Source organism: Amblyraja radiata, chromosome 4 (genome assembly GCF_010909765.2).
Source record: "Amblyraja radiata isolate CabotCenter1 chromosome 4, sAmbRad1.1.pri, whole genome shotgun sequence".
Taxonomy (NCBI): Eukaryota; Metazoa; Chordata; class Chondrichthyes; order Rajiformes; family Rajidae; genus Amblyraja; species Amblyraja radiata.
Window position 1 is genome coordinate 62539138 of NC_045959.1, and position 25761 is coordinate 62564898.

The 25761-nt window shown below is 42.0% G+C and overlaps 1 protein-coding gene across 2 annotated transcripts in view; it reads left to right on the forward strand.

Moving 5' to 3' along the window:
• The window catches only part of abhd3 (abhydrolase domain containing 3, phospholipase), a 60883-nt gene extending 35988 nt beyond the window's left edge, over positions 1–24895 (forward strand). The window contains exons 2-9 of one of the 2 annotated variants that reach the window (XM_033019618.1): positions 1608–1771; positions 2722–2904; positions 11781–11826; positions 13078–13190; positions 16764–16937; positions 20178–20226; positions 20339–20504; positions 23608–24895. In XM_033019618.1, the coding sequence (XP_032875509.1) occupies positions 1608–1771; positions 2722–2904; positions 11781–11826; positions 13078–13190; positions 16764–16937; positions 20178–20226; positions 20339–20504; positions 23608–23786 (1074 nt within the window). In that variant the 3' untranslated portion in view covers positions 23787–24895. The remainder of the gene's footprint in view (positions 1–1607; positions 1772–2721; positions 2905–11780; positions 11827–13077; positions 13191–16763; positions 16938–20177; positions 20227–20338; positions 20505–23607) is intronic. The other variant, XM_033019619.1, reaches the window with a different exon arrangement.
• Positions 24896–25761: the final 866 nt, after the last annotated feature.

Sequence of the window (25761 nt, forward strand, 5' to 3'; positions counted from 1 at the left end):
GGAACCTCAGACCTCAGAAGTGAGAGGTTGAAAATGTCCGTAAAAACTCCAGCCAGTTGGTCCGCACAGGTTTTTACAACACGACCAGGTATGCCATCAGGTCCAGGCGCTTTCCGAGGGTTCACCCCTCTGAAGGATTTTCTGACGTTGACCTATGTGACCGTGACCGAAATACCATCACAGCGAATGGGGACTCGAGAAGGCACATCAGTGTTCGCCCTATCAAAGCGTGCGTAAAACGCATTGAGCTCGTCAGGGAGTGATGCTTCGCTGACATGTGTGATGACTCCTGATTTCGCCTTGTAGGAGGTGATTGCATTCAGGCCCCGTCACAGCTGCTGAAATTTTAAATCTTTCCGCTCATTTGAGTGCACCAGTCTACTTCCCAGATAGAACAGGTTGCAGACAGAGGAAGCTAGGAAGCTATTGTGTCTGCCAATGGTCACCCGGAGACATGCAGATGTGGCAGGAGTGTGTTTTGAGTGTGTTTTAGACCCAGGTGAATAGGGGAGGGGTTGCCTTTCACGAAGGAAGAACGGTCAAGCAAACCAAGCAAAGCGAGGTAGGTTCATCTTTCTTTCCTTCGAAGGTCTGGAGAAGAAACTGATCTTCCTGATCTCCATATTGATAGTTTTGCGCATTCCTAGAAGGCTTGTTCAGCATTTTTTATCAGACCATGACCTGCTTCACAATAGATCTGTCAACCTTAGTGACTTCCCTGCTGAGGTCACCGTCAAAATTGCTCAGTGTACTATTGATATTAAGATCAGATTAATATTTATTAATGAAGCTCCTTCCCAAGGCCAACCACCACTCATTATTTGCGCTAAAATACATCAGCACAAATTGAACAGCTTTTAGTTGCCTGTCTTCCTTCCCTGTCATTCTGCAAGGTGTGCATAAACTCACCTTGGTCTCAAAGTCATGAAAAATTAGCACTATTAATCTTCTCTCCAAATGGAGAACTTAAAGATTAGCTTATGATAGAATGGAGCAATTAAAATGACAACAAATTTGCAATATCTTAATTTGCTGCCCCACAGCCTTGTACTCTATGTGAAAAACAATTGTGATGCTTTTTGTGATTTAATATTCCACCAAACAATGCCGTCTAACAGCTCCATTTTAGTGGCCAGACCAAAATTAAAAAGATGGCCAGAATTGGAGAAATGGCACACGGAACTTTTTTAAAAAACCAGTAAAAATTGATATATTTTTAACGATCATGTGGTCAAAAAGCAAACATTTATAGATGTTGGAAATTTGAAATTACAACAGAAAATGTTTAGGCATCATCCCTGAGAGAAACAGTTAACATTTCAGATTGATGACTCTTTCATCAGAACTCGAAAGGGAGAAATCAGGTGTGCTTTAAGTTGCAGAAAGGGAGTGCGATGGAGAGAACAAAATTATACAATTATGCTGAATTAAATCAGAAAATAAATTCTGGAAATTCACTTCTGTTGAGCCAAGACTGTAATCAATGTGCATATATTTTAATTTTTATATGGATATTTAAATCGTTGCCGATACATTTTAAAAAAATAACTCCAGTAAATGTCTACAATTTGCTATCACACTGTAACTGTGAGCTTGATTTATTGCAGAAGCCACAGCTTATCACTGGGTCAGCAACCCTCTCTGAATTTCTGCACAGATATTGTCCTGTGGTAACAGAGACTTATTATCCAACCTTTTGGTGCTGGGAAGCAAGAGTTCAGACACTACTCAGGCCATTCATCACAACCAAACCTTGGGTGGAATACAGAAAGTACGCTTCATTGTCTTACTGTTTACTATGTTATTAGCATTGTCCTGCATTGATGACTGTTCAGAAATTAACCATATTCTCTTGGTTAGAAAAATATTTTAAATCTTTTTTTTCTTTCAATTGCATATAAATCAGATTGCAGTGTGTATGTCAGTCATTAACTTTTTAGAAATTTCCTTTCAAACCAAAATATTTCAGTGCAGAAATCTGATCCAAAGCATAACTTTCACTATTTTTAATATTCAGCACCTGAAATGGTGAATACATTGTTTTATAATTGGACAGAAAATAATTCAAATTACATAATGCTAGTGTTTTTAAAATCTAGATGTGTAATACATTTCCTAAGTGGATCGTGTGAGGAAATAATTTGTACATGAAACCCCTTTGGCCCAACATGCCCACACCGACCAACATGTCCCATCTACATTTGTTCCACTTCCCTGCATTTGGCCCATATCCCTATAAACCTGTTCTATCCATGTACCGAAGATGGACACAAAATGTTGGTGTGACTCAGTGGGACTGGCAGCATCTCTGGATAGAAGGAATGGGTGACATTTCATGTCGAGACCCTTCTTCAAACCCGCTGTGTTACTCCAGCATTTTGTGTCTGTCTTCAGTTTAAACTAGGATCTGCAGTTCCTTTCTACAACATCTTATCCGTTGCGATAGTCCCATCTTGCAATTTTTCATGTAGTTTCAGAAAATCCTGACCCATGTGCAACCAAAACAAAAGCACTGAATATTTTGGCAGAAACATTATTGCATTCAATTTCTTTTTAACTCAGAACAGTAATTATAAAAATGAATTGTGTCTGTACAGTACTTCAGCAAATAAATGTGGGATAAATTATCATTATCATAAATAATGCATGCAGGATTATGGTGTTGCGAACCTGTGCTTACATAATTTCTACATTTTCATTTTCTTTTTACCCGTATTACAGTGAACTCATTGAGACAGCAGACGGTGGAAATATTTCCTTGGACTGGAATAATAATGATGACAATGCACTCTATCCTGTTTCTGCCACAAGACCAACGATACTTATCTTACCCGGACTTACAGGAACAAGCAAGGAATCATACATGTTGCACATGGTTAAACAGAGTGAAATACTTGGATACAGGCAAGTGTTATTTTATGGATAGGAAGGAACTACAGATGTTCTTTTAAATCGAAGATGGACACAAAATGCTGTAGTAACTCAGCCGGACAGGCAGCATCACTGGAGAGAAGGAATGAGTGACGTTTCGGGTCGAGTCTCAGTGATGCTGCCTGTCCCGCTGAGTTACTCCAGCATTTTGTGTCTATCTATTATTTTAATGTATTTTTCATTCTTTTTTTCATCCACACATTTTTTCACTCAACACCATTTTTCCAAGCAGCAAGGAAAAGCAGGCATCTCCCAGGGTTCTGCAATGTATTTTTAAAAAAGACGTTAATGTAGGAAATTAAATACATTCCCAGTGTAGACATTCCAAAACCAGGTTTAGAATAATTAAAAGCGATGTTCTACTTTGCTTACTCTTTGCGAGCAAGTGTCAAGTCAAGGGTGTTTTATTATCATAAGTATCGACTCTAACAATGAAATTCCTACTTGTAGCATCACAACAGATTTGTAAACACATTACTCAATAGATAATATAATAAATAAACATTTAAAACATTTTTTTATATATATATATATATAATGCAAAAAACCCCAAAACATAGCCCGAAGTCCCTAGTGCAACCAAATCAGTTAATTGTTTGGAGATTAGTTGGAGTTTGTAGTGTTAAATAGCCTGATGGCCTTTAGAAAGAAACTGTTCATGAAGCTGGGCGTTACAGTTTGCAGACTCCTCTACCTTCTTCCCAATGGCAAGCATGAAATGAGAGTGGGGCCAGGGTGGTGTGGGTCCTAGCACCAAATGTGAAAGGTTATTGTGGCTGACATTAAAATATCAGTTGTTATCAGGCAACTGAATCATCCTACCACAACCAGAGAGCAGTGCTGCATAACTGTCTACCTCATTGGTAACCTTTGGACTATCTTTGATCGGACTTTGCTGGCTTTACCTTGCACTAAATGTTATTCCCTCATCATGTATCTATACACTGTAAATGGCTCGATTGTAATCATGTATTGTCTTTCTGCTGACTGGATAGCACGCAACTACAGCTTTTCATTGTACCTCGTTACACGTGACAATAAACTGAACTGAACTGAACTATCATGGCTGATCATGTACTGTCATACTTCACCACCAGGTTCAAGAATAGCTTCTTTCCAACAACCATCAGGCTCTTGAACACTACACATCAACTATGAACTATGGGCTACCTGGTTGCACTAAGGATTTCGTGTGGAGGGGGGGGGGGGGGGGGCAGGGCCGGATTTAGATGAAGAGAGGCCCTAAGCTATTTCACTTGTGAGGCCCCCCCCCTCCCAATCCCCCACCCCCACGACTAGAGGACCATGACTACCCGACAGTGATAGTGTGACACTTTTAGATCCTACTGTATTTTGTCATTAAACAGTTGGTTTTAAAATACATATTGGATTCACAGTGGAGCGGGCGATGCGTTACCTGGATCGCCGTTTGAAGCTCTGGATTGTTGGGCCTGCTGCTTCAACATCATGGAGCTATGGAGCTCGGGCCGCGCTGATTTCAACATCGTGGAGCCCTGGGATCCCTTTGCCGAGGGCTACCAGCGTGGCGAAAATGACAGAGGACTATTTGTTGTACGTGACGGCTAGTGGGGTGAAAGGTGAGGACGACGGGGACTCTGCCCTTGTTACGAGTGGGGGAGAGAGAGCAGTGTTACGGGGTATTCAGATTCAGATTCAAACTTTATTGTCATTGTGCAGTGTACAAGTACAGAGACAACGAAATGCAGTTAGCATCTCACCCAGAACAGCGAACATAGAATAATGGAACAGTAAAATATATACGTTCCTGTCGGCTGTACGTTAGGAACGCAAGACATGGAAGTGACCCTGGTGAGAGCCTCATCTATAGTAGGGGAGGGAAAGCCCCGTTCCCTGAAGAAGGAGAACATTTCCCTGGTGTGAAACACCTCATCATGGGAGTAGATGCGGCGTAGACGGAGGAATTGGGAGTAGGGGATGGAGTCCTTACAGGAAGCAGGGTGGGAAGTGTAGTCTAGATAGCCATGGGAGTCAGTGGGTTTATAGTGGATGTCGGTCAGAAGTCTGTCCCCTGCGATGGAGATAGCGAGGTCAAGAAATGGTAGGGAAGTTTCGGAAATGGTCCAGGTGTATTTGAGTGCCTGATGGAAGTTAGTGGTGAAGCGGATGAAGTCAGTCAGTTGTGTGTGGGTGCAGGAGGTAGCACCAAAGCAATCATCGATGTAACGGAGGGAGAGGTCGGGGATGGGGCCCTGGTACGCCTCGAACAAGGATTGTTCGACGTACCCGACAAAGAGGCAGGCGTAGCTGGGGCCCATGCGCGTGCCCATAGCTACGCCTTGTATTTGGAGGAAATGAGAGGATTCAAACGAGAAGTTATTGAGGGTAAGGACCAACTCCGCTAGGCTGAGGAGAGTATCAGTGGACGGGTATAGGTTGATTCTCCGGTCGAGGAAGAACCGGAGGGCTTTGAGACCATCCTGGTGGGGGATGGAGGTGTAGAGTGACTGGACGTCCATGGTGAAGATGAGGGGATGGGGGCCTAGAGAATGGAATGCCCGGAGACGACGGAGAGTGTCTGAGGTGTCTTGAACATGCGTAGGGAGGGATTTAAGGGATTTAACCGGGGGGGGGGGTCAGGGGGGGGGGTAGGATGGAGTCAAGGTATGTGGAAATAAGTTCCGTAGGGCACGAACAGGCAGAGACAATGGGTCTACCAGGACAGTCAGGTTTGTGGATTATGGGGAGAAGGTAAAATCGGGCCGTCCGGGGCTGGGGAACAATGAGGTTGGAGGCTCAGGGGGGAAGGGAGCCGGAGTGGATGAAGTCAGTGATGGTGGCCTGGTGCTCGTCTGTGGTTCATGGTCCACGGATAAGTAGGAGGAGGTATCCGAGAGTGGGCGCATGGCCTCAGATTTGTAGAGATCAACGCGCCAGACTACCACGGCACCTCCCTTGTCGGCGGGTTTGATAACCAGTCTGGGTTGTTGCGGAGTGAGTTGATGGCTGTACTTCAGTGGGGGAGAGATTGGAGTGAAACAGGGGAGTGGAGAAGTTGAGGTGGTTGATGCCCCGCCGGCAGTTTTGGATAAAAAGGTCTAAAGCCGGAAGGCCATAAGGGGGGATCCATGAGGAGGGGGTTCGTTGGAAACGGGAAAAGGGATCATCAATAGGGGGGGAGGACTCCTTCCCTTGGAAGAACGCTGTGAGGCGGAGGCGATGGTAGAAGAGCTCTAAGTCGTGGTGGGCGCGGAACTCATTGAGGTGGGGACGGAGGGGGACAAAGGTAGGACCTCTGCTGAGGACCGACCGTTCGGTGTCAGAGAGGGGGAGGTCAGGGAGGATGGTGAACACACAGCAGGGATGGGGGTTGGGGCCGGAAGAAGGCAGGTGAGTGAACTGTAGCCGAGGCGATATCTGGTGGGGGTGGTGGTGGGTGGTCAGGGGGTGGGGGGTATGAAGACTGTGGTGTGGGTGGGGAAGAGCAGGGGTCACATAGATTAAGGGGGATGGGGAAGACCCAGTGGAACACCCACTGAGGTTACCAGGGTTACGGAGACTAGCACTAGGACCCAGTGCAGTCAACCCTAGGGGAGTGGGAATCAGCAGCGTGGAGGCTTCAGGCCCGGTGCTGAGGCCAGGCTGCAGGTAAGGTGGCGGCTGCGGGCTGCTAGAGGGCGGTGGAGTGGCAAGGGTCGGCGGACCCGATGGTAGGAGTCCGCGGGCAGTAGAGTCCGGGTCGGCGGGCGATGCGTTGGAGGTCCCGGTGGGCGGATGGACGGTGGGGCGGCATGGTTCGGCCAGCCCGGTGAGGCGACGAGTTGAGTAGGGCGCGGTGCGGCGGCCATGTTCGGTGAGCCCAGTGCGAGGTGGGTCGGCCAGGTGCGGCGGCGAGGTGGATAGGCCTCCAGTGCGCCAGTGATGTGGGTAGGCCACAGTGCGGCGGCGAGGTGGGTTGGCCCCAGTGAGAATGCGAGGTGGGTAGGCTCCAGTGCGGATGCGAGGTGGGTAGGCCCCAGGTGTGGCGGCGAGGTTCGGCGGGGAAAAAGGGTTAAATAAATGACATACCTTTTGCTTTGTCCTGCACTTCCAATGATCCAAGGATCTGTGGAACAAAGTCCTCTCCACAACGAATATATACCTCACCTGCATTTTAATCCCACCCCCTCCCCCCCAACCACCAAAGCCTCCGGAATCGCAAGCACACCGCTACCGATGGTAGGTTTTGTAACAACGCCACTATCGCACAGCGCCACTGATGGTAGGTTTTGTAACAACGCCACTATCTCGAAAGTTTTATACACCTTGGTGGAGCGAACAGAGGCCTCCCTAGATCTCGAGGCCCTAAGCTTAAGCTTGTCTCGCTTATACGTAAATCCGGCCCTGGGGGGGGGTTTGCACAATATTGGGGTTATTCATTTATTGTCATTTGTTTATTATATATAATCTATGTGTATTGTGTTTTCAGGCTTGTTATGCTGCTGAAATGAGAATTTAATTGTTCCATTGTCGGTATATGTAACAATTAAATATTGTTGACGTAAAATCATCTATCCAGCTTAATCGAAATTTAGACTCAAGAAATAATTAAATTAATTAATTTCATTAATATTGATAAATTATAATCAAATCTGTATAATTAAATGTAGCAATACCAAATAGCTTCTATTAATTGTCTATTTGAGGTCAAATCTCACAATTGAACATCATTTAGTGACTGAATCGAGTTTATACTAGTATATCTCTAAGAGTGGACAGGAAAAATCAGGCAACCTACTTTGGAATCACAGTCATTTTGTCCATGCTACATACATTCAATAATATGTAAGGAGAGAGACAACGATGATTCACAACCAACAATCTTTCTCACTGAAATGTAGAAGTCACATGGACAATAAATGTAATATGCAAAGCTAAGCTTTTTTCAGCACCACAATGTGAGTCACACTTGCAAAGAGGACACAATTCGAAGATTGACACAAACAGCTGGAGTAACTCAGCGGGACAGGTAGCATCTCTGGAGAGAAGGGTCTCGACCCGAAACGTCACTCATCTTTACTCTTCAGAGATGCTGCCTGTCCCACTGAATTACTCCAGTTGTTTGTATCTATCTTTGGTTTAAACCAGCATCTGCAGTTCCTTCCTACACAATGCATAGTTTAACAGGATGCATGGTCAGAATGAATTTCACAAATAGTTACCAATAAGATATGTAATGATGGAGACACAAGAAACTGCAGATGCTGGAATCATGCATAGAACACAAATTGCTGGACTAACTCAACAAGTCAGGCAGCATCTCTGGAACACTTGAAGAGGCGATGTTTCGGCTTGGGACCCTTCTTCAGACTGTAATGATGTAAAGATGCCTCTCTTATAATAAATGCCACGCTGAGGCACAATGGGTGAATGGCTGATCCTGTCAATCTAATATGAAGATAGACGCAAAAAGCTGGAGTAACTCAGCGGGACTGGCAGCATCTCTGGAGAGAGGGAATGGGTGATGTTTCGGGTCGAGACCCTTCTTCTGACAGTCTGAAGGGTCTCAACCTGAAACATCACCCATTCATGCTGAGTTACTCCAGCTTTTTTGAGTCTATCTTCATTTTAAACCAGCATCAACAGTTCCTTCTAACACCTGTCAATCTAATCACAGACTCGTGATTTGTATGGTTGCTCTTTATAGCCAGCCACAAAAATATTGTGTTCCAAGCCAGAAAATGGAAATAAGAGCAGAAGTTTATGTTCATAAAGGCTGCATTTTAAGGTGAGCTCTCCATGAGTGCATTGGTACTTTATGGGGCACAGCCACTGTTGGCTTCTGTATGCATGATCATTCTCTAAGCAGGCAGCCTTAAGGATGATGCAACATTGAAAAGTGATCCATGGAACTTTGATCACGTGGCTTCATTCTCTAAAAATATCTTGTTCCAGCACATAGGTTGTGTAACACCAAACTAAGGATTCCCTCTGTGAACTGAATGGCAATGTCGAACTTCATTAACTCCTACTTCTGCAGTAATGAGAACGAAGATATCTTTAACATGACCACATCGGTTAATCAAACATGCCCATTCCTGATAGAAGCCACTCTGTTTGTTGGAAATAAAAGATAGGAGACAGGGTTCATATATATAAATTTATATGTCCAGCCGTTCACATGATTTGGATGAGGGGATTAGAAGTTTTTAGTTTAGTTTAGATTCAGCATGGAAATAGCCTCTTCGGCCCACGGAGGCCATGCCAACTATCGATAACCCGTTCACACTAGCTCTATGTTATCCTACTCGCTCATCCACTCCCTTAACGCTAGGGGCAATTTATAGAGACAATAAACCTACAAACCCACACATCTTTGGAATGTAGGAGGAAACTGGAAGCCCATCTGATCACAGGGAGAACGTGCAAACTCAACACAGATGGCAGTCGACATCAGGATCTCTGACACTGTGAGGCAGTGACTCTACCAGCTGCGCCACTGAGTCATCCAGTCACTGAATATAAAGCATGCGTGTATAACAGGCGATTAAGAAGGCAAATGGTATAATGGCCTTCTGGTGAGAAGATTTGGATACAGAAGTAGAGATGTCTTGCTGCAATTATACAGGGCCTTGGTGAGACCATACCTTGAGTATTGTCTGCAGTTCTGATACCCTATTATGAGAAAGGATATTCTTATTAAGGAGGTAGAATAGCAAAATGTTGCCAGAATGATTTCTGGGAAGACAGGATTGATAAATGAAGAGAATACCTCAATTATGCTTATTTGCTAGTGTTTGGAAGAATGAAAGGAGATCTCATAGAAATCTACAAAATTCTATTCCCCCTGGCAGTTGAATCCAGGTCTGGGGCCAGAGTTTAAAAATAAGGATCTATGTAGGATTGGGAAGAGGAGATTTTTTTTCATCCAGAGAATGGTGAAACTGTTGAATTCTCCCCAACAAAATACATTTGAAATCAGGCCTATAAATATATTCAAGAAGGTGTTAAGGGCCTGTCCCACTTGGCGATTTTTTCAGCGACTGCCGGCATCATTGACTGACGTAAAAGTTGCGGCGTGATGAGGCGTGACGCAGCATGTCGACGTATTGATGCGCGGTGTTTCCTCAAGTGTCGCAACATTTTTTTGTTGCCGCTGGATTTTGAAATGTTCAAAATCATTCAGCAACGCTGATACGTCAGTCAATGACGCCGGCAATCGCCGAAAAAATCTGCAAGTGGGACAGTCCCATTAGGTATACAAAAGGAAATGCAGATGCTGGAATCTTGAGCAAAAAACACAAAGTGCTGGTGTAACTCAGTGGGTCAGGCAGCATCTCTGGAGAGCTCGGATAGGTGACATTTCAAGTCAGGACTCTTTAGTTCAGTTTAATTTAGTTTTATCGTCATGTGTACCAGGGGTACAGTGAAAAGCTTTTGTTGCTAGCCAACAGAAATACAATACATTACAATCGAGCCATTCACAGTGTACAGATACGTGATAAGGGACTAATGATTAGTGCAAGGTAAAGCCAGTAAAGTCTGATCAAAGATAGTCCGATAATAGTTCAGGACTGCTCTGTTTGCGGTAGGATGATTCAATTGCCTGATAACAGCTGGGAAGAAACTGTCCCTGAATCTGAATGTGTGCGTTTTCACATTTCTATACTGTACCTTTTGAGAGGGGAGAAGAGGGAGTGGCCAGCATGCAACTCGTCCTTGATTATATTGCTGGAATTGCCGAGGCAGAGTAAGGTATAAATGGAATAGAAGGGAGGTTGGTTTGTGTGATGGTCTGGGCTGCGTACACAATTATTCAGACTGATTGTAGCATGTGGTAAAAAGCTGAATCAGCGATTGGAGCAGGGCAAAGCCAAGCAAGTTGATAGTTGGACACAGGTGTGGAGGTTGATCGGCATATGGGTGGACAAAGACCTGAGATGAAAAGATGTGAGATCAGGAGAGAAGAGATGCGAGTTGTGAAGTCAGGGTAAGGGAAAGCGGGGCAGGAGTGAGAGAAATGGATACACGTCCAGGTGGGCACAGAGAAGGGCAGGCAAAGAAAAAGGGTGGAGGGCTGGGGGGGGATTAGAGCTATGAGAACTTAAGGCTAATGGAATCAGGGTATAGTGGGTACCGATTCTGGATGATCAGCCATGATCGATGGGCCGAATGGCCTACTCCTGCATCTATTTTCTATGTTTCTATAGTTCTGAGGGCCAAAGGGATCAAGAGATAGGGGGAGAAATCAGGAATAGGATACTTAATTTGGATGATCAACCATGAACATGTTGAATGGAGGTGCAGGCTCAACTTCCAATATTGTATCTTTATTTGCATTAATTTTAATTGGCTTCATCTATTATAAAATGTTACTAACTTGGATTCGAAGATAAAAAACAATCTCTTTCTTCATTAAAATGGATATGGCTCATTCCTATTCCTGTGCTGTTCATCGCTCCTGTGATGCTATTTTAGTTTACTTTAATTTATTGTCACAGGTACCGAGGTACTGTGAATATCTTTTATTGCATGCTAACTAGTCAGCAGAAAGAAAATACATGAATACAATCGAGCCGTTCTCAGTGTACAGATACATGATAAAGGGAATAACGTTTAGTGCAAAAAGTCCGATTAAAGATAGTCCAAAGATCTCCAATGAGGTTCGTGTAGCTCAGGACTGCTCTCTAGTTGTTGGGAGGCTGGTTCAGTTGCCTGATAACAGTTCTACAGTATGTTCTATTCTTGGTTACTCTAAAGCTCAGCTAAAAAAAGCAAAAGGAAATATCCCAATCATCATTTCATATTATTTACCTGTTTTCTAGTATTTTTTAAAACTTCTCATTCACAGGAGGTGGGACAATTTAAACATTGTTTTGAATTTCTTTTAGGTCTGTTGTTTTCAACAACAGAGGAGTTGCTGGAGAGACACTTCTGGTGAGTTCTTTAAACCCATAAATACTGTTGGATCATTTATGCATGCACAACTATAATTTATTGGGGGAATTAATAACATTCCATGTAGATGTTTGGAAACTTGGAGTTCTCAAAAGAAGCACCAAAAGTTATTGGGGCAGCTGTGACGTTTAGTTTGCATTTCTGTCCTTGTGGCAGTAAAAAGTAAGGAAAAAAATATTTTAAAAGAGGGTCATGGGAAGCCCATTGGAAATTTTGCAGAGAAAATGGATGAATATCTTGACAAGTATATTAAAATGAGACAAAGGAATGTAACTCCTTATACCACATGTGATCCCATGTCCAACCCATTTCCCAACCTGCTAAAAACCACAATCTCAATGTCTCAACATTATGTTTAGTAATCCAGGAATAGGTTCAGATTTATTATTGTTATGTGTATCGAGGTGCAGTGACAATTGGTAGCTTTGTGCTATCACTGAAACTTACTTTTATTATAAGTAGTAAGACTTATTTTAGCCACTTGTATTTAAAATTCCCAGCTGTTAGGGTACAATTTGAATTCATGTCATTGAAACAACAGTCCAGTTTCTATTCCGGTAACTTAAATAGAAACATAGAAAATAGGTGCAGGATTAGACCATTCGGGCCTTCGTGCCAGCACCGCCATTCAATATGATCATAACTGATCATCCTAAATCAGTACCCCATTCCTGCTTACTCCCCATATCCCTTGATTCTGTTAACCCTAAGAGCTATAACTAACTCCCTCTTCTTCTTCTTCTTGCGTATGGCGTGCACAGCCTAAAGTTGTAGGATAACTTGTTCTATTTGATCTTATTTGATTGTGCATGCCAGGTTGATTGCATTCATCGAAACAGGTCGGACTACGTGGATGTTGCAATCTCCCACCCCAACTCTCTCTTGAAAACATGCAGTGAATTGGCCTCCACTGCCTTCTGTGGCAGAGAATTCCACAGATAAATGCTTTGCTGTCACATCCCAAATGTAGGTAGAAAATGTAAAACTTATTTAATACTCATTTCCATTAAGGTGCAAATGGAAAATCGTCCTAATTTTAGAGAACATCTTCAAATACTTGAAAACTGTGATCATTTTCACAAGAGAATCAGCTCATGAATGCTTGTTTTTCTTCCAAACTCAGAGTTGTACCAAGAGTGCTAAACTTGGTCAATTTGAAGCATTGCTCCTGACAACAATTAACTTTTTACGCACATTACTTAACAGTGTCACTTTGTATGACTGGTCTAGACTCCCAGAACATATTGCGCAGCTAACACGGAAGATTTGGAAACAGTCATTTTTCATGTACAGAATACTTTTCCAGAAGCTCCTTTGATGGCTGCTGGGGTCTCAATGGGCGGGTGAGTTCCTCTATTAACAATATTAGCACACAGCATGAGATGAACAAATCATATAAAGTGTGGAGAAATTCAAAATCCATTAAATGAAAGCAAATGATTCAAGAAGTTTTAATGTAGTTTAGAAAAGATTGTGCATATTGATACGTCAAGCTGATTAGTTGGAGAAGGAAATAATTTGTCAATTATATGGCACCTTATCATGTCACTTGAGGCATCATAAAGTATTCTATATGATGAATTATTTTGAAGTTCAATGACATTTGTTATGCAAAACACAAAGCTGAAAGTGGTGTCAGGTAATTTAATGGATTAGTTACCTAGTTTAGTTTAGTTTAGAGATACTGTGCGGAAACAGGCCCTTCGGCCCGCCGAGACTATGCCGACCAGCGATCCATGTACACTAGCAGTATCCTAGTCAGGATCAACCCCGGGTCTTTGGCGCTGTAAGGCAGCAACTCTACCGCTGCGCCACTGTGCTAACCCAAAACTAGCTCTGCCGAACGTCACCATAGCACACGACGAGGATGGGATTCGAACCCACTTCGTTTGGCATCAGAAGGACAACCACCATCGAGTTCCTTCAGCCTAACTGGCACATGCCAACCAAAATGCTACATCTAAGCTAGTCCCATCTGCACACGTTTGGGCATACTCCTCTAATCCATTCCTATCGGTCCACCTGTCCAACTGTTATTTAAATGTTATTATAGTACCTGCCTTAACTATCTCCTCTGGCAGCTTGTTCCATATACCCACCACCATCTGTGTGAAAATGGTGCTCCTCAGGTTCTGATTGAACCTTTCGCATTTTAGCTTAAATCTGTCCTCTGATTCTTGTTTCTCCTACTCTGGGTAGAAGACTCTGTCCATTCACCCTTTCTATTTCTCTTATGATAATCTCTCATCCATCTGAGCTCCCCTGCCCAACCTCTCCTTATAGCTCAGGCCCTCAAGTCCTGGAAACAACCTTGTAAATCCTCTTTGCACTCTTTCCAGCTTAACAACATCCTTCGTAAGTAGGGTGATGAAAGCTAAACACAATACTCCGAATGTGGCCTCATCAATGTCTTGTAACATAACATCCCAATTTTTGTACTAAATACCTTGACTGATGAAGGCAAATGCACTGAACGCTTCTTGACCACCTTATTTTCCTATCATGCCACTTTCATACACCTTAGGACATAGCACCTCCTCAAATGTATTGTAATGCGGACAGTCCTCAAGACATCACCATTAACTGTTGCAAGTTCCCCATTCTTCATGTCTTTCTCCACCATAAAAACAGAGGAGAAATATTAATTGAGGACCTTACCCATTTCATCTCTTGTGGCTCCACACAGAGATGGCCGCTTTGGTTTCTGAGGGGACTTATTCTCTCTCTAGTAGCCCTCTTTCCCTAAATAAACATAAAATCACTTTGGATTTTCCATAGATTGGATTTACTGATTTCCTTCTTTAATATGTTCCTTAGATCCCCAAAACGTGTCCAGGAACACACTTGATCCCAGCTATCTATACCTGTCCTCTGCCTCCTTTTTCCCAACTGTGTGGACAGACCTCCTTTCTCCTGACCATGTGGACATATAACTCCAATTCTGCACAATTTTAGTTGCAGGGTTCTTTTATGTCTGCATATTAATTAATCTATTAAAATCTTGTATATATGATCATTTTGTAGCACACCAGCGGTGGTGTGGAACCTCAGTAAATTTACTGTAAGTCTAAGTTAGCGCTTTAACATTGTACATTAACTTCTTTACTTTTCACTGCTTCAAAATGTCAAACGAATAAAACACCAACAAATGGAAGCTTAGATTTGAACAGATACTTTGGTAAACAGCCTTAATTCCTCAGTTTACACTGATGTTGAATCCCACGCCACACAGATCTAGGCACTGGATATGGAGAGCATATACCTTATAAACAAAGAAAAATAGGTGCAGTAGGCCATTCAACCGTTCGAGCCAGCACCGCCATTCGATATGATCATGGCCCTTCACCTTTTATGGTAGGTGTCGGAAGACGGGAAGGGGGCTAATGTTATGCCTCTATTTTAAAAAAAGCCTGGGAACTATAGTGCAGTACGTGCAACATATGTAATAGGTTACTGGACAGCATATAGAAACATAGAAACATAGAAATTAGGTGCAGGAGTAGGCCATTCGGCCCTTCGAGCCTGCACCGCCATTCAATATGATCATGGCTGATCATCCAACTCAGTATCCCGTACCTGCCTTCTCTCCATACCCTCTGATCCCCTTAGCCACAAGGGCCACATCTAACTCCCTCTTAAATATAGCCAATGAACTGGCCTCGACTACCCTCTGTGGCAGGGAGTTCCAGAGATTCACCACTCTCTGTGTGAAAAATGTTCTTCTCATCTCGGTTTTAAAGGATTTCCCCCTTATCCTTAAGCTGTGACCCCTTGTTCTGGACTTCCCCAACATCGGGAGCAATCTTCCTGCATCTAGCCTGTCCAACCCCTTAAGAATTTTGTAAGTTTCTATAAGATCCCCTCTCAATCTCCTAAATTCTAGAGAGTATAAACCAAGTCTATCCAGTCTTTCTTCATAAGACAGTCCTGACGTCCCAGGAATCAGTCTGGTGAACCTTCTCTGCACTCCCTCTATGGCAATAATGTCCTTCCTCAGATTTGGAGACCAAAACTGTACGCAATACTCCAGGTGTGGTCTCACCAAGACCCTGTACAACTGCAGTAGAACCTCCCTGCTCCAGTAGAACCTCCCTGCTCCATGATATGAAATACATGCATTGGGAAAGATGGGTTGATTAGAAATAGTCAGCATAGCGGCACGGTGACGCAGAGGTAGAGTTGCGGCCTTACAGCACTTGCTGTGCTGGATACCCGGGTTCGATTCCGACTACAGGTGCTCTCTGTATGGAGTTTGTCTGTTCTCCCCGTGACCGCGTGGGTTTTCTCCGAGATCTTCGGTTTCCTCCCACACTCCAAAGACGTACAGATATGTAGATTAATTGGCTTGGTGTGTGTGTAAATTGTCCCTAGTATGTGTGGAGTAGTGTTAATGTGCGGAGATCGCTGGTTCCCACACTGTGTCTCTAAACTAAACTAAAAATGGTATTGTGCTTGAAATCATAATTTGATTGAGTTTTTTAAAGAAATAACCAAGAAGTTGATGATTTACGAAGATGTTGCCAGGAATTGAGGGCCTGAGCTATAGGGAGAGGTTGGGCGGGCTGGTACTTTGAAGCGCAAGAGCCTGAGGTGATATTATAAAGGTGCATAATATTATGAGGGAAATAGATAGGATGGGTACACAGAGTCTCTATTCCATGATAGGTGAATCAAGAAATAGAGAGCACAGGTTTAAGGTGAGAGAAGAAAGACTTAATAGAAATATGAAGGGCAACATGTTGAGATGGTGGTGGGTACATTGAATGAGCTGCCAGAGGAGGTATTTGAGGCAGTTATAATAACAACATATATTGATGCAGCTGGACAATATACAGTAAAACTTAAATCTTAGGTAAGATAAGAATGAATTTTTTAATCAAATTAATAAGCACATCTTCATTTCGTGCCTGATACAGAATGATCCTCTTGAATTACCTGGGTAAGATTGGCCAGCAGACTCCACTGAAGGCAGCGGTAGTCTTCTCCATTGGCTGGGATGTATTTGCCTGCACGGCTTCCCTTGAGAAACCACTTAACTGGATATTATTTAATTACTACTTAACCAATTGTCTTCAAGCTTCTATCTCCAGGTTGGTATTCGAGGAGCATGGAGGGTTTTGTAGCATTGTGACGTTTGCTGTAATCAGTATTTGAGTGGGTTTATTTCTCTAGCAGTTAAATATTAAAGTAAGAATAATGTTATGGAAGATTACCAGAATGACATGTCCCAGTTATGAGCAATCATTTGGATTGAATTGTACACAGGTTCTGCTCCACAGGTACTTTTCACCAAAAGACATTTTCAGGTTTTAAGGAGACAGAAGCGATTGTGAATGCTGGAATCTGGAACGAAAAGTAAACTGCTGGAAGAACTTGGTGGGTCGAGCAATATCATGATTAAAGCAAAAAGGATGTGTCAATCTTTCCAGCCAAGATTCTGCATCAGGACTGAGAGGATGATGAGTTTTGGAGAGGAAAGATGGTCAGTCTTTAGGGTGGAGGAGGTGAAGTTGGTAGGTGATAGGTGGAACCAGATTAAGGAGAGGAGTGAATGGGTAGATGAAGCCAGGACGGAGTGGAAGATGGGGGAGGTGAACAAAGGAAAAGGGAACTTGTGTAGGAAGGAACTGCAGGTGCTGGTTTAAACCAAAGATAGACACAAAAAGCTGGAGTAACTCAGCGGGACAGGCAGCATCTCTGGAGAGAAGGAATGGGTGACGTTTCAGGTCATAGATCCTTCTCTCCAGAGATGTTGCCTGTCCCGCTGAGTTACTCCAGCTTTTTGAGTCTATCTTCGGAAAAGGCAACTTGGTGGATTGGAAGTGGGAAAAGAATAGTGTAGCGGCGCCTGCTGGCGCACGCAGGTATCGAACCCGGCGTTCGGAAGCCGCGGTCACGTGACTCGGGAGGGGCTGCTTGTTTTTGCGCGGTTTTGCTTTCGCGCGGCAGTTCAGCGCTGACCACTGATGTGGCCAGACATGTCTAGAGAACCTATGTACTGAAAACCGAACTTTCGAATAAAGATCAGTTTAAAACTACAGTTGTCGTTCTTGAGACCGCCAAAATAGCATGTTATCTGAAAAAGCATAGGTTATCTGAAATGTCTAAATGTCCTGTGTTTCGTGTCGAGACTGGTCCAGAGAAAAGGTCTTGACCCGAACATCATCTGTCCATTTTCCTCCACAGATGTTGCCTGACCCGCTGAGTCCCTCCAGCAGTTTGGTTTTTTATTGTTCCAGGTTGCAGCATCTGCAATCTTTTGTGTCTCTATTTCCTCTACGAACATCCCCCTCCCATGACATGGTCTTGACTCAAAATGTCCCTTTTGTATTCAAAGATGCTGTTTAAACCAATGAAATCTTCAGAATTTTATTTTCCTTCATGTTTTAATTTATCTACGAAAATAGACAACTCTTGTCATTTGATGATGTTATAGGATCCTTCCTGCTGACTAGCAGTTTACTAAGATCTAGCAGTTTACTAAGTTCTCAGAGATCAAAGAAAGGGTGGATTAATCTTGGTAATTAAGCTTATTGTACCAAAAACCTAAATCTACTATAATTTAACCTGGTAATTTTATGGGTGAAACTTTGCTGTTCTGATATGTTAATTGGTCTTATTATACATATAAGTTTAAAAAATAAAGGAAAATAAACGACTTAAAAATTTCTAAAGAGATTTATTAAATTAATCATAACCATGGGTTAACTATAGAACTTTTCACAATTTCTTGTTTTATATCTTACAAAAAATTTAAAATTTAAATAAACTTTAAAGGAGCATCTTCCATACAATGATTGACGAGAGAAAGACATCTGAAGGAACTAGTTATTTTCTATTGAACATATCTCATTAAAACTAGACTAAGTGGGACCCGTTGGGTCCCATGTTTACACGGGAGGGCTGGACCCCCAACGCAATTTTTCACCTCTCCACCAATTCCAATATTGGTGGCCAGTGGGGGGGGGGGGGGGGGGGCTTTTTGGAGCGCCAGTATGGGTATTGTGGGCCGAAGGGACTGAGGGCTAGTATGGACATTGTGGGCTGAATGGATTCCTGGGCTGGCAGCTCAGTCACTCAGGCCTGGTGAGCTGGCAGCTCAGTCACTCAGGCCTGGTGGGCTGGCAGCTCAGTCACTCAGGCCTGGTGGGCTGACAGTTCACTCACGGCTATTCCTTGAAATTCTATTTCAAGCAGAGTGCAGGCCAGCACATTCTATTTCATCGCATTTAAAGCAGAGTGCAGACCAGCAAATTGCCAAACAACTCATTGCATTGTCATTAAGGGCTAACAAATCATTTATTGCAAGTACATTGCAGACTCACAGTTCAGTTGATTCACAGCTTAGAATCACAGTCGTGGACTCTCCCTCGAGATCTTCCAGAGTGACTGACTCATGTCCAGGCATCCGGGGTTTTATAGTCCTGCCCCCCCCCCCCCCCCCATGCCCTGCTATGGCAATTGTACTTAGTTTAGTTTAGTTATACAGTGCGGAAGCAGGCCCTTCGGCCCACCGAGTCCGCACCGACCAGCGATCCCCGCACATTAACACTATCCTTATACATTTAGACAACAGACAATAGGTGCGGTGCAGGAGTAGGCCATTCGGCCCTTCAAGCCAGCACGGCCATTCAATTTGATCATGGCTGATCATCCCCAATCAGTACCCCAGTCCTGCCTTCTCCCCATGCCCCTGACCCCTGAGTCCGCTATTGTTAAGAGCCCTATCTAGCTACCATTGATTCACAGCATCTGCCTCTAGTCAGCATGTGCTATTACCTGCCTATTTATTTCTGAGAAATTAATGGCAACATTCAATTAAACCTGCACGTTTATTCCCCAACAGTGGCTTGTACTGAGATCTGCTTTCCACACAGGTTGACCACCTTCGGGTAGTTTGACCAAGGCTCCATTCTTCACATGTGAGCCTTAATAATGAGTATCTATTATCTAATTGGCTAATTGGCTTCTCAACCACTTTCAACGGCCAGTGTTCTGGAGCAAGAATCCTGCCTGATCAATTGTTTTATCTACCTTATACAGCTTCCTCTCCATCTGAGCATAGACCAGTTATTGTGACGTGGATGTTCTTGGAAAATGGAAAGCGAGAGGAGTACTTACCAGGACCATGTATTAAGTAATCCTCTGAACACTTTGGCAGATACAAATTTTAAAAACTCTCTTCCCTTCGAGGACAACATTATTCACCACCATAAATCAGAACACTGTGAAATCCAATGTATAATTTTAACCAACTCGATTTTCCATTTTACATTTTTTTTAATACTTCTTGTGATTCAGAAACTTCTGTTTTCTTTTTTGTATTGTAGGCAGAGACAGATGTTCGATACATTATTTAACATTGACTATGTCATGCAGGTAAATTAATAACTATTATTATCTGCTACATGCTGCAAAATAATATCTCGGAATCTGTATATATTAAAGACACGACTTTCGTTTTGTTATTGTTTCACTTCCTTTATCCTAGGCAAAGTCAATCAGAGAATTTGATGAACGGTTTACATCAGTGATGTTTGGTTATAAGACAAATGCTGATTACTACAAAGATGCCAGTCCCTACCATAAACTGAAATCTATTGAAGTTCCTATTCTGTGTTTAAATGCATTAGATGATGTCTTCTCACCAGCTTATGGTAAGCTAATATGTTGTTGAACCTAATAATTCAACGTTGTTAGACAAAGGACAGTATTTAAATATAGTAATCTATGGTACGAAATGCATAATTTTCTGTGTATAGTTACATATTGTGGATCAATGGATTCCATGACAGCAAATGGTTTTGTCGAAAGTGAGATAAAAATTATTCACCTGAAATCCATTTTAAGTGTCAATAATTGATCTATTAAATTAATGTTAATGTTAGTTAAGGAGTCAGAGTCATACAATGTGCAAACAGGCCCTTCGGCCCAACTTGCCCACGCCGACCAATATGCCCCATCTACACTAGTCTACTGCCTGCATTTGGCCCATATCCCTATAAACCTATCCAATCCATGTACCTGTCCAAATGTTTCTTAAATGCTGTGATAGTAACAAAGTACCAAGTGTTATTATTAATTTGCATTTATTGCATTGTGCTGACACAAACATCTTGAAAACGCTGAAAAATCCAGCAGACATAACAATTGGAAAACTGTAATGGAAATTGAGACAGACAAGATAAGTAGGCTAGATGAAAAGGCAGATACAGTATAAGAAATAATTATTTTCATTCACTGCTTAACTGCAAGAGTGATCAACAGGCCTTCTCCTTGGGAAATAAAATAATACATTTATTACTCCATTTATTCATAGCATTTTTTTCATTATTCATAAATGGAGTGTGAGAAAAGTGAGTGAGCTATTAATTATCTGCTCTCCTTAACTGCCTTGAAAGGGCAGAAAGAACTATTTTGCTAAATAGCTGAACCACACTCCATATAGTGAAGATTCTCCTGAAATGTTGGTCTTGATCATCTGGCCTAACAACTGGCAGTTACTATGGTAAAAGCAGGTACTTACCATTATTTCTTGTCAAACGTTGGCCGACTTGGCAAATTCAATTGCCAGTTGTTGACCTGATCACTTTCTAACTGCCCAATAACTGATAAATCTGGTTCCTTGCCACTCCTTTTATCAGAAAGCAGCTCATGTCATTTTGCATTTAGTTTCTACCAATTTTTGGCTAAATGGACCCACTGAATGATAAGAAGTCTCCAGGTGAGTCAGACATTCATGTGAACATCATAAATAAAGCAGGAGTAAACCATTTGGCCACTCAACAATTTTCATTCAATGTTCAGTCTCAGTATGTGGTGAGCCTTCACTGCACTCATCCGGCAGCATGTATAATATTCATAGTGTCCTACAGGGTGGAAAAAGGCCCTTCGGCCCAACTTGCCCACACCGGCCAACATGTCCCAGTGACACTAGTCCCACCTACCCACGTTTGGCCCTCATCCCTCCAAACCTGTCCTATCCATGTACATGTCTAGCTGTCTCTTAAACATTGGGATAGTCCCTGCCTCAACTACCTCTTCTGGCAGCTCTTTCCATACACCCACCACCCTTTGTGTGAAAAAGTTACCCTTCAGATTCCTATTAAATCTTTTACCCTTTATCTTAAATCTATGCCCTCTGGTCCTTAATTACCCTACCCTGGGCAAGAGTGTGCAACTACCTGATCTATTCTTCTCGTGATTTTATACACCTCTATGAGATCACCCCTCATCCTCCTGCTCTCCAAGGAATAATGTCCCAGCCAACTTAACCTCTCCTTATAGCTCAGCCCGTCTAGTCCTGGCAACATCCTCGTGAATTCCTTAGGAAAGATAACCATGCTCTCTTTACCATTTAAAGAAACAACTCAGCATTTCTATTTATTCCACTAAAATGCAAAGCCTGACGTTTTTCTATTTCATTATCCATCGCCATTTTGCAAACTCACTTTGTCTGTTCATATCTCCTTGAAGCCTCTTTACATCCTCATTAATACTCACATTTCCACTTTCTATTTCATGAACAATCTTGGAAATGTTATATTAGGTCCCCTTAGCCAAATTATTGATGGAATGCTTACGGGGGCATTTTACAGTCATCAAGTAACTTGTCAGCAAGTGTTTGGGTTGCAGGAGAAACCAGAGCACCAGAGAGCAACCCATGGGGTGATGAGGAAAATGTGCAAACCACACTCAGACAGCACCTGGACCAGGATTGAACCTGGGTCAGTGGAGCTGTGCAGCAGTAGTTTAATTGCTGCACCACTGTGTGTGGACTTTCAGAACAAGAGGATTTGAGTGCAGGTCCAAGGATATCTTGCTACAATCATACATGACCGCATCTTGAACATTGTGTGCAGGTTTAGTTTCCATATCTAAGATGCACTTGCCATGGAGGTATTACAACAAAAAGTGCACTAGATTGATTCCTAGGTGGAACTGCTGCAATTGAGGAGAGATTAGATCTGGAGAGGATTTGTTTTCAGTAGAAATTCAATAGTTCATTGGTTGTGCAGCATCTCTGGAGAAATGGAAGAGGTGACGTTTCAGGTCGAGACCCTTCTTCAGACTCTGACAGAGCATTTTGTGTTCGGTGTAAACCAGCATTTGCAGTTACTTCCTCCACAGTTCATTGGTAGTGATGGTAATCCCTTTATTTTGGATAGACTAGCACCTCACTTCAAATAATAAGGAGGGGCATTATAGAAAATGCATTAAACACATGATTGTATGACCAAACTTATTGACTTGTTTAGCATGTCATACAGTAAATGTAAACTAAACAATTCAATGCAAGTATTTTAAATTAAAATTTATTTTACCATTGACACCATAAATTGCAATGTAATGTGTGAAAATGCTCGTGCAAGTGGTGGCATGGTGGCACAGCGGTAGAATTAATGCCTTACAGCGCCAGAGACCCGGGATCGATCCAGACTACGGAGTTTGTATGTTCTCCCGTTGACCGTGTGGGGTTTTTTCTGAGATCTTCGGTTACCTCCCATACTCCAAAGACAACTTTTGTAGGTTAATTGGTTTGGTATAAATGTAAAACTGTGTAGGATAGTATTAATGTGCGGGGGTCGCTGGTCGGTGCGGACTTGGTGGACCGAAGGGCCTGTTTCCGTGCTGTATCTCAAAACTGTGGAAATGAGCTTATCTTCTGAGCATTGTTCCTCACATTAGCAATTTTCTTAATTTGTTGCGTGACAATAATAATTTCATGAATGACTCCTCAGATATTTATATTTCTTTCAGCCATACCTATGCAATCTGCCAAACAGAATCCAAATGTTGCACTACTACTAACTGCACATGGTGGTCACATCGGCTTCCTGGAAGGAATATTTCCTCGACGAATGACTTACATGGACAGACTCTTCAAACAGTTTATACAAGCGGTTTTTGAGCACAAAGACGAACTGAAAAGTGCATAACTCTTCAAATCTGTTCATTCCACTTCTTCATATCTATCATCTGCACCCAAACTGTTGAAAATCCCTAAACTGCGCCTTGAACACATTATGAAGTACATATTTACTTGTACCATCATGCATTTAAAATTCCTGGCTGTCTTTTACTTTTAAAAATTCACCCAAAAACTAACAAAGAGATGAATGACAAAGAGTCGAGATTAGTATAAATCACACTAAATCTCCATTTATACACAAAGATCTTTACCTAATAGAGCTAGTTATTTTTTTGTTAATTTAAAATATTCACGTTTTCATTTTATATTATCATTTTCTGATAGAAATTTATCATGATTGTTAATTTTTGCCCGTCCAGTTGACATTGAACTTTAACAATGTCCATATTTTAATAATAGTTTAAAATATTCTGTGCCACCATTTAATATGAGTGATTTTAATTGTTTTTAAAAACATATTTGCAATTCATAAAATAGTACTGTTCAGAAAAGAATATATGACTAGCAATTTTTTATTTTGCACTGATTCAGTCATAGCAACTGCCTGCATTTTGGATCTCTGGGAGAACTACAGTCCTCTGAACTTACATTAAACATTGTTTATATGATTATTCTTTAGGCAGAATCAGATACTGCCAAGACAAAATTCTTGCCTGAAACGGAATGCAAATTAGCACAGGCTGCTTTTAAAAAAAAATTGGGTTTGATTAATTTATTTTGAAAATGTTAATGTATAGTGATTGTATGGCAAATTCCTTGAAACCAATAAAACTCAAAAGCATACTTAAATAACTAGCTGCTAACTCTGAATTGCACAACAATTGAAATATACCACAGCGAACCCAATATAATTGGCCAAAAGCTTTGGTATTTACATGGTCCATGGTGATGGATTGGCAATGAGTGATTTTACATACTTTGTTAATGTGTCAAGAGATCCAATACTTACTGTGATCTTCTATTCCAGAGGACATAATATTGAATTAATTTATCACAAATCCAGCATTATATTTATCAAATGGATTGTAATGAACATATTTTGAGAAATGTCTTACAAAACTAGAACATATTTAAGATATTTACTATATATTTATGAAAAAATAAATTTTTTAACCCAAGTATTGTTGTTTATATCAGAACAAATATTGTGAATTTAACAAAAATGTGAAACCAAGGTGCCACCTACTGTTTCATAATCTGGATGATTGATTTTCCCAAATATTTAAAATAGAACTATTCAATCTTTAGCCAAGATTTTAAACTAAAATGGGAACATCATGGTAAGTTCTTTGTTATTGTTGGTATTGTTTATTTGAAACTATTATAACAGGCTATGCATCTTGAAATCTGTCTAATGTGGTAAAAAAAATCCAACAGAATTGCCTAACGAGCTATTCGGTTGCATCTTAATGTAAAAAAATATAAAAGTCCATTGGCCTCCAACTTTGCCCCAGATTTAGACATTGAAAAACCATCTCCAGCCCAATCAGTCTTGAAAAGTCCTTCTCGCAAACAACCAAGGACTGCTTTCTAAAGTGGAAAGCTATCCTACAGACCAGTTGCCAACTTGACATAGTCATACTGCAGAATCATAACCATTCAACTAACTTCCTAGACTCTCCTGTCAATATCCCTAGGTATGCCCTGTCTCATTGGCAGAATGGATTTTAGATTTTAGAGATGCAGTGCGGAAACAGGCCCACCGAGTCTGTGCTGACCAATGATCACCCTATACACTATCACTATTCTACACACTAGGGACAATTTACAGAACCCTATTAACCTACAAACCTTCATGGGATCTTATAGAAACTTATAAAATTCTTAAGGGGTTGGACAGGCTAGATGCAGGAAGATTGCTCCCGATGTTGGGGAAGTCCAGGACAAGGGGTCACAGCTTAAGGATAAGGGGGAAATCCTTTAAAACCGAGATGAGAAGAACTTTTTTCACACAGAGAGTGGTGAATCTCTGGAACTCTCTG